Source organism: Numida meleagris, chromosome 16 (assembly GCF_002078875.1).
Source record: "Numida meleagris isolate 19003 breed g44 Domestic line chromosome 16, NumMel1.0, whole genome shotgun sequence".
In the NCBI taxonomy this organism is placed as follows: domain Eukaryota; kingdom Metazoa; phylum Chordata; class Aves; order Galliformes; family Numididae; genus Numida; species Numida meleagris.
The window spans coordinates 5,599,657-5,614,027 of NC_034424.1; the positions used below are offsets into that span (position 1 = coordinate 5,599,657).

The following is a 14,371-nucleotide window of genomic DNA, read 5'->3' on the forward strand; positions in this document are numbered from 1 at the left end:
TACCAAAACTTCTCATCAAGAAACTTAATTCCCTTCCAACTCGCAGCCACAGCCTTTTCCACCCAAGACAAGGAGCGAAGCGCTGAGGTTGGTTTTAGCAGCGTGCTGTGCATTTCCTATAACTTGCTCCATCCCACAGAAAAGAACCCTGCTGGGAAGTCCAGGAGAACGCTGTAGCATTTTAGTAGCTAAAGCACCCTCCGGAGTAGCTACGTGTGACATACTGGCAACCCTGGTCTTCCTTAGTAACCAGAAGAGGGAGAAAGATCTGAGCATGCCTTCAGAGCCTGCTGACCCCAAAGTGCAGCTAACTGAAGCTACGAGTTGCATCTATATACCCACCCGGACAGAATCTTTACTTACCACGTTAACACAAACATTTAGAAAACATTGTGAATTGCGAGAATCAAACACGAAACCCGCCTTCAAACCTCCTAGCTGCTAGCCCTTACAGCCACCCTTGAACTGGAGTGGAAAACAAAACGTCTCAGTCCTATGACCACACTTTGCCCTTCACCCACCACTTCTCCCCCTGGATTCCATCTGCTTGGAGTGCAACGGGCAGGACGCTGTGCAGGCACTGGGCAGACCCAGCAGCACGGCACCGCCCGCCACTGCCACCCACACGCAGAGAACTCAGCCCGTTACATGAGACCTTCAGGTTGTGCTCTGTGACACCCGGCTGCTCGGAGGCCACAGATGATCTCATCATCCTGAGCATTTATCCTCACGCTGGATCCAAACGCTGCCCTATTACCTTTAATAATTCTGCCGGCTACGGGTGAAGCTCGTAAACGAAACTCGGAGCAGAAGTCTAGATTCAAGTGAAACAGCATTAGGAATTTTGCAATACGATTTGGAACCCAGAGAAACAAAATATCCTCAAAACACAGCACAGCGCTACACCACCCTCTTGGGAATAACTTACATTTTGCCAAATAGATTTCACTGCTTCTGAGGCAGTGAAATCTATTTGGCAAAACCTAAGTTCCCTTCCCCCTTTCCCTCCCCCCCGGGAACAAACAGAAATCCACGCGCATTAACATTCTGCTTGCTCTAAAGAGCAACTTTGATTTTGCTTCTCCTTCCTTACACTGCAGGAGTGATCCACGAGCATGTGCTCAGCCTGGTAGATGGGCACCTCAGCCGTGCAGGGTGCAACACAAGCCTGGCTAAACAACACCCATCCTCCTGCAGATGTTAAGTTTCTAAATGACAATTGGAAACACCTGTTACCACTTCAACTTCCAGTCCATCAAATGGCCACAGCAAATCCTACACCAGTCACACCCTAAAACAGGCATTTTTAATTCATGACACCTGTTTGTACAACCAACACATGACGACTTAAAACAAATACTAAGTTCTAATGCAAATAGAAATCCAATTTTGTTTAAGAAACACCAGGATCAACAAAAGGTGGCGGCATGGATTGAATCCAAGCTGGTTTTGTGGTTCCTTTCCCTGTGAAAGGGGGGGACTCAGAGAAGGATGCCAGCATTCTGCCCTAGATACTCAGAGCACTGGAAAGCGATTCATCCACAAAGCTCTGCCCAGTGTAACACACGAGTCCTGCTAACCTGGTACCCAGCCTCATTTCACCAGGTTGCTGTGTTTTTCTTCTCAGTAACCTGCTACACTTCTCAAGCTACAGGACACGAGAAACGATGCTGCTGAAGACAGCAAAGATGGGATTTCACCCACAAAACTTCAGGAAAAAATGTTACAAACACACAACCGCATACACCTGCAGAGATTACAATAAACAGAAGCAACCACGCATAAGCACTTCTTTCCTTGATCTTGTGCAGCAACATCTCAGCATCGCCTACACTCTTAAGAATGCAAAAACAGACGCTAAGTCCATCTTGAGAACACAACATCTATTCTTCTGTGTCAAAATTATTAGAGCGAGTCGTTACTTCAACTGCATTCAGACCTCCCCGCAAAGCATGCAAGGTGCAGAACACGACGCCAACTGCAGATTTCCCCACAAACACTCCCATGCAGCAGAGCTGTTCAAACAAATGAATCAAAGCGGCAGCGCTACGGTACTACCGTCATTTTGCACCGCCTCTCTGGAACGGGCAAACATAGAAGCGAGCATCCGACCCTCAGGATACTGTGTATTTCTAGCTACAAGGCGACTACAATGTCACAGCAAAGAGGGATGCTCGCTTAACCGCCCGGCAGAGCAGGGCAGCGAGCAGGCAGGCAGGGCTGCAGGCAGCACAGATAACACAACCGCGTCCGCGCAGACACAGCCTGACACCCAGGCGGGCGGCGGGCGGGCTCCGCGGCTCCCCCAGCGCCATCGCGGTGCCCCCCGCCCCGCACAGCGGGCTGCGCTCCTCGCTCCCAAACATGGCTGCACCGCGTCCTCTTTGTGACCAAGCCCGTATTTCCCTGCTGCCTCTCCCAACTTCTCCCGCCTGTCCGCCCTCGCGCTCTCCGCGCAGGGCACCGCGTGGGGCCGGGCCGGCAGCCCGCTCCGATCCGATCCGCTCCGCTCCAGCCCGCGGGCAGCTCCCGCTCCTCGCTCCGCCGAACCGCGCCGGCCCGCGCCCCAGGGGAACCCGGCGGACACAGGGAGAGCCCTCCGCGCCCCTCCCCGCTGAAATCGGACCCCCCGCCGTAGAAACCCACCTCCGAGCCACGCACAGAGCAAGAAAAAAAAATAAATAAGAAAACCCAGCCCTCCTCCGCTCCGCAGGGCGGCTCTGCGCGGGTCGCTTGTTTTTTCGTTAATTTCTGCGCGGTGCGGCCCCGGCAGGGCCCGCTCCCCGCGGCCCGTTACGCGCCCGGCCCCGCGCTCACCCACAGCTCCGTGCCCCAGCTCATGGCTCCGCCGGCGCCGAGCGGAGGGCGGGCGGGGGTCGCTGCCCCTCAGCGAGGCTTCCTTCCCCTTCTCTCCCCGCACGCGAAGAACCACCGGCTCGGATCCCGGCGGCGAAGCGAGGTCGAAGAGCGGGACGGGCGCTGCTCACCGCCGCTCCCGCCTCATCGCGCCGCAAAATGGCCCGAGCGGCGCCGCGCGGAGAGGCGGCGGCGGAGCGGGGCGGGAGGGGGGGAGCGCTTGACAGCTCCGGCGCACTGCGCACGCGCACCCCGCGGCGGTTAAGGGGGGGCGCGAGGTGAGCAGTGCGCAAGCGCGGTCGCTGGGTGCGCGCCCCCGCGTCCGCTAGTAGGGGCGGGAGCGCGCCGCCCCTCTGCCTGACGCTGGGGGGCGGTGGGCGCTCTGTGCCCCGGGGCGGCTGTGCCAGCGCGCAGCGCTCCCTGCCCCATATCTTATGGCTCCGTCACCGCATGAAGCGCGGGTTTTGTTATTTAATTTTTAAGCGAACGTTTCTGTTCTGGAGATTTGGATGGGGGCAACCGCCCCGATGAATAAGGAAGCACACACCCTGCAGGGAGGGGCTTCCTCCGTCACTCAGCTCCCCAAATACCCGCACACCCCAACCCGAGCCGCCTCCAGGAACACTGAGTCTGCCATCCGTCACCAGTGCACGGGCAGGAAAATAATCAAGTTACCTGCCTGACCCAGACGTGGGGCATGGCAGCAGTCACGCAGGCCTTGCAGGAATCAGCTCGTTTCCTTGCTGGAGAAATAAGATTTATTTTGTGCTCATCTTCCTTTGCAACAGCATTTATTGGAGCTGCGTCACTTAACCTGATCTTATACTTCTGCTTTTCAGCTATAAGAAACATAAAAAGACCTCTAGATTCCTGTTTTATGCTTGTTGCTGCACCTGTTCAGGAAAGATTTACATGGGGGTAAAAAGGGGAAGCACATTTATTCACCTGAGAAGGACAGAATCTGCACACAGCAGGCTGGGATCCTTTTGATAACTGCACAGCTGCTGCATCTATTACCTCCCCTTGGATTCATGCACTTCTCCTTTCACTGGCTGGCACCTGGCTATTAACCTGCATGAGAAAAAACAATCGAAGAATAACTGAAGTGATTCCAACATTTAGAACAACGGTGAAGATGAGCATGATGTTCATAACGCAACTCATTTCATCTTATCCCCACTGGTTTGAACATAAGAGTAGAATGCTACTCTCCTTGAAGCGAGGCGCAGAGCAGGCATTGCTTTTCTTCATCATTAGACGTTAATATCTTTAAAGGAATGCATCACAACTAAGAGACATGCTCATATCACAGAGTACTTCTTCCTGCTGTTGCCAACATATTCAAATATCTCAGCCTGCCGTGCTGCCTCAAGCACAACCACAGCATCCCAAGGGCTTCTGCCTCCACAGGCTCTCAGCAGAGGGATACCAGAGGCCGCTGTCCTTCCTTAGCCTTCTGTCCACTCAGAACACATTACAAAACCGGGGAACATAATTGCATCACAACTATTTGAGACCTTAATCCATAAATACTTGCACAAAAAGAATGCACGGAGTCCAAGCGCAAAGCAGCACTGGTATCATCTGAGGCAAATGTGCAGTGGAATTTCCTTTTGCACATAGACCTGGGAGGGGAACAAGGCAAACCTGTTACACCAGCACGGGCAGGGAAACCTGTCCCCACTGAAAGACAAAAAACACATAACTGGTTATTGAAAGATACAGGCCAGAAATGCAAGTTCTGTATTATGATGGTACACCAGAATCAACAATACCAAAACCTGTGAAAAAAAATTATTCAAATTGTTGTGTATGGGGGCTCAAGAGAAAAATTAAGTGACCACATTCCACCTTCTTCTGGTAGATTTTTTTCCCCCCATGTTTGTTATTTAGTCTCTCCAAGACAGGGACTGCCACTTACATTACTGCTTTGTTTGTGCAGTGCCCAAAACAGCAGAGCCTGCAGCTTGATTCGTCCTTAATTACTAATGTAATTAGCAATGATGGGAGCATTAAAGCCCTTTATGCTACAGCATGACGTGGGAATGCTTAGCATGTCCCAGACTCAAAAGAACAGTTCGAAATAACACTTAGAAAACCGATTGTTTCTCTCTCTAATACCTAATTTACACAATGCAAATCAGAGCAATACGGAAACCAGTAGGAGTTTTCCCTTGGCTGCACTATGAACAAAACCACTCAGATCTGTTATCTAGATACAGGCATATTCCTGTAAATTCTGTGCTTCTATCTCTGTTACTGTGATTCAGAGCGTTCCTCACACTACATCCCAAACAGAAATAATTTCTTTAAATAAAAAAAAAAAATAAAAAAAAAAAAAAAGGCTTGCCTTGGTAAAAAAAAAAAATCCATAAATCGAGTTGGGACTTGAAAAAAAAAAAAAAAAACAAAAAAAACAAGGACAACAACTTCAAAACAGCTACCCTCCAAATCATTGAGCAACCAAGAAAGGTAAAACAAACCCCTCAACCACAGTTTAACCTAACTCCCCACTCTTTGTGTTTACTCATGCAAATCAAGGAAAATCACAGCTTGCAGAGCAAGTATAAGCATTTCGAACTTCTAGAACATAAAAGGAAGAGGACCCACCTTTCCCCCCCGCAGTTATCATCCCTGCGCCTGTTTCCCTTTTATTTTTACAATTCTACCCAGATCATTCACATCCAAGACGTGTAATGTAGATGGTGCTTATAACCTCTCATACACTGGAACTAAAACAGCACCAGAAAAGGAAGAGGACACGCCTTTCCCTAAGGCCATCACCATTACAGCTGTTTCCTTTCTGCAGTTACAACGCTACCCAGCTAATTCAGACACGCAGCAGGGGAGCTTGGTTCTTTTTACATGCCCTATCAGGGCACACAGGGGTCTGATTAACACCTGATTAAGAGCTGATAAACCTGAATGGCCCTGGCCATCCTCACCTGGGGCCTCCACCCCACCCCGCACACACCCTCTGCCCACGGACACAGGAGCCCAATTTAAGCGTCAGTCTGAGGCATCATTCTATACTTGAGCTACACATTGACTTTTAATTTCAGCGTCTGAACTGCAGGACAATTTCTTGCTTCATCCCTGCTTTATTGTTACAAGCTTGCCTGCTGACCTTAGCTGCTATCCCTGGGCTTGCTTTGCTTAGTAACTGTAGGACTGCAACCTGAACCGTGAGGTCACTGCCCTTCTGACTGTGCTTTTGTGCTTCGTGTTCTTTAGAGAAAAGACAGGCTTTGCTACTCTGTGATATGCTCATAATACAGCTCATAGAGTACACCAATAACTAAGTACTTAACCCGCTTTACTTTGTACTGAGGTGTACTTACAGGCTATCCCTATGCAAAGAGTTTCCTGACACTGCTGATGCTTTCCATCCAATCTCAACAGCTGCTCATCATATACTTCCAAAAAAATCTGTAAAGAGTCCTAATTATGTTTAGGTATGTGTGGGGAAAAACAATGAAGAAATAAAAGGAATATAGAAAAACTAAGCATATGTGAACACAGTTAAGAATAACCACTAGGACAGTCTGTTTACAGCCAGCTTTATCTTGTCTGGAGAGTACAGTGAAACATCAACGTAAAGATGAGATTTGCTCCTACAGTTCTATTTGTTACAGAGAAAAGACAATTTGTGTATTGATAGGCATGTAAATTTAAGTACAGAATCTTAACATATGCAATGCATAGCCACAGAAAGTTACAAATTCTAACTTCCACAGATCACTTAGTCTAGGCCAGTTGTGACTTAGACACTACAATATCCTGAGAGCTGGTGGAGAGTTACATTGAAGAGAAATAAATTGTCTTAATATTTCAGTTTGTGGCATGAAACTCCCTGATTGTTACTAGAAAATACCTTCTGATTAGGAGAGGCTGGTCAGCTGAACCAGTACTCGGAATTATATGGGAAAGCTTCATGCTATTTGGCTGCTGAGGTAGTAGTCACTGTGTTATTAACAGCACAGCCAGGCACAAAGCCTGTGCTGCAGCTGTGGCTGCAAGCAACCGTTCCTAGGTTTACTAGGGAGGTCTGAGCACAGGAATTATAGTAATTACTACATTAGAAATATTAATTTCGAGAAAGCACGTGGACCAGAACCATATTTTCAAAATAAATTCTCTGTTGTGCCATAGCCTTCCCCAAACCGGCGGGGCGTAGCTACGAGCACCACGAGGCCTGATGCTGAAGGGACATCTAGCGGCTCGCCTGAGTGACTACCTAAAGAAAGCATCGAACAAGTTTGTTTTTCATACTTTCGGGTATTTTCTGGTATCAGTCCAGGTTTCTTCGGTGATGTTGAGAGATCTGTGCTTATCCTATTACCTAAGAGTATGAGAGAAAGAAGGGGAAATGAAACTAAGAGGTAACGTGTAGAGTAACACCTGAATCACTGCTGAACAAAGACGGGACGTTCCACGTAAGCACGCTGTTACAAGGGCCTGGATTTTTCTCTGCCTGCTCACCCTCACGTGCACTTCACTGCTCGGCTGTTCCAGTGCCGCTGTGTGCTCGGCTCGGGGCGAAGGAAGCTGCACAGCTGGCATGCTGCACTCTGAAAGGAACAATGGTGGAGCGATGAGAGGTGACAGAACACGGAGGAGCTGCGTTTTATCCCGTTGCTAAGGCAGATTGATCACATCGTCTTTCAGAAGCGGCTTTAGCAGCGGGTAAGTCTAAAAGCCACCTGGATTGTCTGTTGGCATGTTGTTTGCTCCTTGTGACTCTGAGCAACAAAGACCTCCCTGAAGCCACGTCCAGGCTGCGTGCAGCTTCAAGTGGCACCACGCACCACGGTGATCAGCTTCAAATAGCTCAGTAGTTTCTAAGCTACTCCACGAAGGAACTAGAAAGCCTTTTGTATGGTTATATAGAGAGAGATGTTTAACCCACCAAGTCCAACGTTCAGCAGAAACACGTTTTCCAGTGGGTCAGGCTACACTCAGACACTGCCATCACCACAGCTCCCAGATCCACCTCACCGCTGGGGAGCTGAGGGCCTGGGGTGGGGCAGCTCCGAGCGCCTCAGCGCAGAGAGGAACGAGGAACGTCCCTTGGGTGGTAGTCAGGCCTGGGGATGCGTGCGCGCAGCCCTGTGGCACAGGGGATAACGCGGGAATGCGTTGACGGCCCGCAGGGTACGGCCCAGCCGCCCCACCCAGCGCCGCGCAGCCCCGCCCACCGCGGGTCACGTGCCCCTCCCAGCGCGCCTCGCTCCCGGAAGTGCCGCGGGAACAGGATGCTGATGTTGGAGTAAAGATGGCGGCCTGCGGCCTTTCCGCCGCGCTCAGCTGGGCTGTGGCTGTGCTGGGGCTGGCGCTGCTCTGCGCGGGTCCGGCCGGAGCCCGCGTCCATCATCTCACCCTCAAAGTAAGGTCTGCGCCGTAGCATCCTTTGGGCTCGGTCCTGGGTGGGGTGGGGGGAGTGGTGGGCCCGGCCTGATCGCGTCTCCTTAGGCCGGGGGTCTCCTTCTCCCCTTGGGCCTGTCCCGGCCCTTCTCCGTCGCCACTGCTCGCTCAGCTCTCCCGCTGTGTTTTGGCCTGCTGGGGCCCCGGTTGGTTCTGGTTTTGTTGCTATTCTTCCCGTTCGCGTGCCTGTGCCCCCTGTGTGTGCCGTGGGGAAGCGGCTGTTGCTGTCTCGGGGTGTGGGGCTGCGGGGTGGGGTGGGAGGGCCCGGCGTGCGCCGGGCGGCTCCTGAGGGAGCTCGAGGTCGCTGTTCATCTGCGTTCTGGGTGCTCCTGCTGTCCCGATCTCCTGTCGCTCTACTCTGTAGGCTGTGGTGCTATTATATTTTTTTTACTGATGCACGTTCTTCATGTTCGTCAAGCTACTGGTAGAGGCAGAAGGAGGAATGGGTGCTGACCTCTCTCTAGTTGAGCTTAATAGACTTTGGGTTGTGCTTTTTGAAAGATCCCGTTGTGGTTTTGCACCTACATTTGAGGACAACTCGTTGGGGCAGCTGATGGGCAGCAGTGCAGGCTGCGGTGGGAGCTGCAGCCCCAGTGTGCTGCTGGGGTTGTCGTTAGAAGGCTGCCCCTGGGGTTTTGCTGCAAGGGAAAAGCAGTTTGGGGAGTGCACTAGAATGTTACAGCAGTGTCCCTTATAGTCTTAGTTGAGGGGGGCATCATTCTTGACTCATTCATAGGGAGTTTTCCTGTCTGTGTAGTAGTTCAAAATGCAGTGGAATGAACATTGTTCTGCCTCAGAGAGAGTTAACTTTTCCTTGAAACAACAGATGGGGAAACTTTTGTTGGTTACTTTGCTGTTTTGAAGACTTCCTGATCAACGGTTGAGTGCTGGAAGAGTTTATACTGGACTGGTATTTCTGTTGCATAGTAAACTTTTGAGCTGATCTCAAGCAAACCTTCTCAGCATCAAACAACACCGTTTTTAGTTCCTATTTGGACATTCCTAAACTGCTAGGATATAACATGCTTGATTTGTTAATTATTTTTTGTTTTTACAATCAATATGAAGTATGATCTTAGTTGAGTAGTATGAGTTTCATGTAAATTGCAATACTGTCCTACCAAACACCAAGGAAAACAGAAGTGCTTTCATGCCTTCATGCACCTGTATAAACGTGAACTTTATTAGAGTACAGTCTCTTCATCTGTGACGTTACAGCATTTTATGTAAACATTGAGTTCTCCAACAATCGCCCTTCACAACGAGCCAGCCCTTCTGGTGTTTGTGCTGTTGGCAACGTGTGCTTTGAGGCTGTGCTGAGTGAAAGGCCTCAGCTTTGGGTGAGCAGATATGGGCTTCCTCAAATAAGCTGCTGTTGCTTAAGTTAGAGAAGCTTTCTTCTGTCTTGGTAATTAGTGTGCTGAACAGAAGCTGTTCTGTTTTTCTGTGTCTTGAGTGGCTCGCTGCTCTGAAAATAGCTTTTTATCTTAAGGGAAATGTACAAAGTGAGGTATTTTTCTGAAGTAGAAGATGAATTTGTTTGAATCTCGCTATTAGAATAATGTCACCAAAGATGACTTTCTTCCTTGGTTAATGCTCGTTGTCAGGTTCGTTAAATTAACATGGTAACTTCTAAAAATAAAAAACACTGGAAAGTTTTAGAAAGTACATGGAAACTATTTTCAGAGGTTTCCAGAATGAGTTGGTAATGTTTCTGGTTGCTAAAACTATGGTGTGTGCTAGGGTTTTTTTTGTAAGGCGTGTTTTGTTTTTTTCCCCAGTCTCAGCAATCGAAAGCTGTGTTACTGAAACCTTACGTTTTGTGTAATGCAGCGGCCATCCGCTTCAGAGAATGGGGAAGCTTGTGTAGCTGAGGCCTTGGTGAGGCATGTGATTAAGTTTAATGCTAGTGAGTTGCTAGATCTCTAGAAACCTCTTAATTTCAGCAAGAGGAACCATCCAGCCAACAATACTACGTAGCCATTTGTGGCATTGTTTTCTGATTAAAGTGAGATTTATCCTTGCGATACACTCCTTTCCAAAAGGGAAGCAAAACCCCCTCCTGTGTAATGACATAGTCTAAATTTCAACTTCTTGTTAAAGTTTTGTGTGGGAGAAGTTAATTTCCAGTGGTTGTTTCTGTTCATAAATCCTCGTGGCCTTTTTATCTTGTTAGGTCTCGGATTTCAATTGCACAAGTTAAAAAGACCTTCCAACACAACTTATTCTTATACAAATTACTGGGCTTACACAGATAATACAATTCATTCCATGTAAGGGTCAACACTCTTGGTTAAGATTTTCTCAGTGCTAATAGCATCACCCCAATTACATTTTGAGTAAAATGTTAAATAATAATAACTTGCAGATTCCGAGCTACAGGATCTTGGATAACACTTCCCTTAATCATGTTCAAAGGGTGCAGGGTACTCATGTACTGAAGTATTCCTTGGTACCATTTCACACCTTTGTTATAAAAACACAGTCGTATATTTCTGAAGTCAGAAGCTGAGTGGTTATAAATAAAAAGCCGTATTTTTCAAACCTGTTAAACCTCTTTTGAGAGGTGAGACAGCTGTTGGTAAGCCTGCGTTTTTAAGCTGTCAATGTGTGGAGCAGGAGATGCTTTTGGAGTGTGTGCTGTTGCTTGTTCAGGATCGTGTAAAGCTGGAGGATTTGTGAACTAAATCTGTAAACTCTAAGCACTCAAAGCTGACACAAAACCAGGGAGGAAAGTGCATGTTATGTGTTGATTATCATTTGTTGATGGGGAGCATATTGATGAACCACTGGAACAAATGAACTTAAATTGAGCTGAATAGGGCTTGCAAGAATTCTGAATTAAGCAGCTGTTTCTAATTGTACTTACAGCATGCAGAAAACCTTGTGGCTGGGTGATGCTACATTTCCCTCCTTGCCCTGCCCCTGTTGCCCACACAAATGATTATCCCTCCAGAAGTGGTTAATACCATACCAAGTGTATATCTAAAAAAAAAAAAAAAAAGCTAGTATTAACCCTCTGGCTGAGAAATTACATTGAAAGCCCTGTGAAATTAACCAGATGGACTATTGCCTCAAGCATGTAAGTGACCTAGAGTGTGGAGATAGCACAGCTGTAGTACTCTGTTAAACAAGCATCTGCTGCAAGCCATGTGTTGCTAACTTTTTTTTTCCTCTTCTGAGCGCAGGGGGAACCATCTGGTTATTTGCCAGGTTAACCTGATTCTATTAGGGAGATCTCTTATCACAGCTAGATTACAGGTTGGCCGTGTCAGGATTTGTGTCCTGCTGGTATGCGGAGTGATATTTGTGTGAGGAAGATTTGATGCAGTTACCAAAATTAATGTTGAGTGTCAAGGGGGAGAGACAACTAGGCTTTAAGTTTGCTTCTTAATTTTAGTTGCTCTGTTCTGATTTTCCTTCCAGTTAAAGATTCTGTGGGATTGGGGGGTCTGATTCCATACTTACTCAAGGATTTCTGAGTGCAAAGTATTAGGGATATGACCTTTCCTTGTCTGATGTGACAGCAGTGTGTAATGCTAACTGCTTTTCATGTATCTTCTTTATCTTCATGATCTCCTTGTGGGGGGCATGAGGAAACCAAGTGTACTTGAACTGTTGTCAGCTGAACCAGGCATGAGAAGGTATCCATTCATGCAGTTTCTTTGCCAGTCTGAGAGGAGATGAGTTATTCTGCAACTAAGATGACGGGCAGAAGAGAGGACTGGAATTCCTAGTAGAAAAGCCAACCCAAGTGATTCTGTTTGACCTCACTATTCCTATTTGATATTGCTCATTCTCAAAGTCTTGAGGCCTTGAGTCTTAGGTGAGAGCACCACAGCTGCTAATTCCTCTTCAGTCTCTTGCTGTGGTAGTGGCCAGGATTCAAACAATAGTTTTCTTGATTTCTTTTTTTGATAGCAATACTTCATTTAATCTACAGTCTCAGAAATTTAATTTCCTCCAGGCTTTTTTCTTGCAGCTTTCTCAGGAGTATAGTCAAGTGATAAACACTGACACATTTGTTTGAAGCTCATGTCGAGGTTGTTGGTAGAGTTGATTGATTCCAGTGAAATAACTGGCTATATCAGAAGGTATCCTAAAGAAATTTGCTCTTGGTATGATCAGATGGATGTTCTGCATGAACACTGGAGTGTCAATCTCGGTCACCCTACTTCCTCTATAATTGCCCCTGCAGGTGGCTGTGTGTTTAACTCAGCTAAAACAATGGCACTGTGTATGAGATTTGTAAACTCTTTTCTTTCTCATAGGATGATGTGAGGCAGAAAGTGCACCTGAATACCTTTGGCTTCTTCAAGAATGGTTTCATGAAAGTCAATGTGAGCAGCCTTTCATTGAAGCCCCCTGTCAATGCTGATGGCAAGAGCAGCTCAGCTGTAAGTTACTTTGCATCCAGTCACTGCATTAAGCTTCCTGGGAAACCACCCTTGCAAGTGTTTTTTTTTTAACCTGTTTGTAGTGTCATATTGTAACTGGTAGTGCTGCTTGCATCCTTCCTCATTGTGAGCACCTTGTGAGGATTCATGCTTATCCTCAAGTGCTATCCATTCTGCTTTAAGAACTAATTTCAACTTATCAGATCCTCTGCTGAACTTGTGTCTGCATATGTGTATTTTATGCATAAATTAGAATATTTGAGTTTATCCTAAGTTTATTATATTTGAATGATTTTCTGTATAACTAATGCAAAAAAAAAAATCTGGATTCTGCCGTAAACATAGTGCAATTTATTTAAGAAATGCCTTTTTTTACTAATTTCATGGTGGCTTGGCTTCTCATCCTGGGGTGGCTGAGCTGTTTTAATTTGACGGATTCTTCTTAATTGTCTTATAGGTGGGGTTCAGCCTGGATCGAACAAGGAATGATGGGTTCTCCACTTACCTGGTAAGAGATGTGGATTTTCTTTTCTATCTTAGGGACATCTCATAGTCTGCCTCCTTCCAGGAGCGGTTGGAAGGAAGAAAGGGCCTTTAGACATAGGCAGGTTGTTAAAGATAATCCAATTTTGCATCTTACTGGACTAAAAATAGTTACCTCTACCTGCGGGGGAACGTGCCCATTTCTAATTAACAGGAAGGTACTTTGAAGGTGTTCTGCTTTCATTGCCAGGATGAAGAAGTGGATTACTGTATTTTGAATAAGAAACCAGAGCAAGATGTTTCTGTTGTAATCTTACTTCTGGACTTCAAAGATGATGTGTGAGTAAACAGAGTACTCTTCTTTTAAAGGTTTTCGCGTATCTCGATAAGTTGATTTTTCCTTTATGAGCGTGTGTAGATTATGACAGCCTCTCTAGGAATACTGATTGGCTTCCTTTAGTATTTAAAAAAATATAATAAAATTTGTTTCCTCAGGGTGAAAGTAAGGTTCTCTGCAGAAGCTTCTCCCCTTCTGCCTAAAATCTCATTTGTGTCTGAGGAAAATGCTACTGCCTTGACTACCAAGCCACCAAAATCTTCTGAAGATAAAAGTGATTCTGATAAAAGTCCGACAGAGACTAACAAAAATACAGATGGCGAAAGTAAGTGTTGCTAAACCTAACTGTACATGCTCTCACTGCTTATTTCTGGACAGTGTGCGTCCAACAGTGTGATGTGGTTGCATTCGAGGGATCCCCTTCGGCTAGAATTTACGCAGCCTTGTGAAAATGGAGCATGCTGTCTTTATTTTGCTCAGCTCTTTGAACAAGTCAGAGCGTGAGGCTGGATAACACTGAAGATCATTCATCGACAGCCCTAGTTTTGCTGCTTCTTGCAGTAGTGTAGCATGAACTTAAACAGTGTGCTGATATTCAGAAGCCAAAAACAAAAGTTTTGAACTTTCCCTTCCTGGTAGGATGGGATGTATGTCTGGAAAGCTTCTTACAGGGTCTACTGAAGTGAGTGAAGTGAACTGAACTTGACATACTGCTTTGTCGAAATGTCCCATCAATTTTAATTTCTTAAATTCAGAACAGATCTTGACTTGGCAGGTTGCTTTTGTTTTTTTTTTTTCAATCGTGATCTTGCTTAGTGAAGAGTTGAGAACCTTTTCCTTCCCCAGGGTCAGTTAGGACTTCCACATGATTTTC

At 46.8% G+C, this 14,371-nt stretch overlaps 2 protein-coding genes across 5 annotated transcripts in view; one reads left to right on the top strand and one right to left on the bottom strand.

Moving 5' to 3' along the window:
* Positions 1 to 7,990, bottom strand: part of FNBP1 (formin binding protein 1) — a 95,281-nt gene extending 87,291 nt beyond the window's left edge. Inside the window, exons 1-4 of one of the 3 annotated variants that reach the window (XM_021414253.1) lie at positions 7,766 to 7,990; positions 7,258 to 7,427; positions 6,198 to 6,285; positions 3,802 to 3,927 (exon numbers count right to left, since the gene is read on the bottom strand). Coding sequence is in view for 1 of the 3 variants with exons in the window: in XM_021414248.1 (XP_021269923.1) it covers positions 2,818 to 2,841 (24 nt within the window). In the remaining 2 variants the exon portion in view is untranslated. Of the gene's footprint in view, positions 1 to 2,817; positions 3,075 to 3,801; positions 3,928 to 6,197; positions 6,286 to 7,257; positions 7,428 to 7,765 lie in introns of those variants that run through there. The other 2 variants (XM_021414254.1, XM_021414248.1) reach the window with 2 other exon arrangements.
* The window catches only part of GPR107 (G protein-coupled receptor 107), a 34,691-nt gene continuing 28,402 nt past the window's right edge, over positions 8,083 to 14,371 (top strand). For both annotated transcript variants that reach the window (XM_021414255.1, XM_021414256.1), the window contains exons 1-5: positions 8,083 to 8,242; positions 12,552 to 12,677; positions 13,135 to 13,185; positions 13,411 to 13,499; positions 13,656 to 13,822. In XM_021414255.1, the coding sequence (XP_021269930.1) occupies positions 8,132 to 8,242; positions 12,552 to 12,677; positions 13,135 to 13,185; positions 13,411 to 13,499; positions 13,656 to 13,822 (544 nt within the window). In that variant the 5' untranslated portion in view covers positions 8,083 to 8,131. The remainder of the gene's footprint in view (positions 8,243 to 12,551; positions 12,678 to 13,134; positions 13,186 to 13,410; positions 13,500 to 13,655; positions 13,823 to 14,371) is intronic.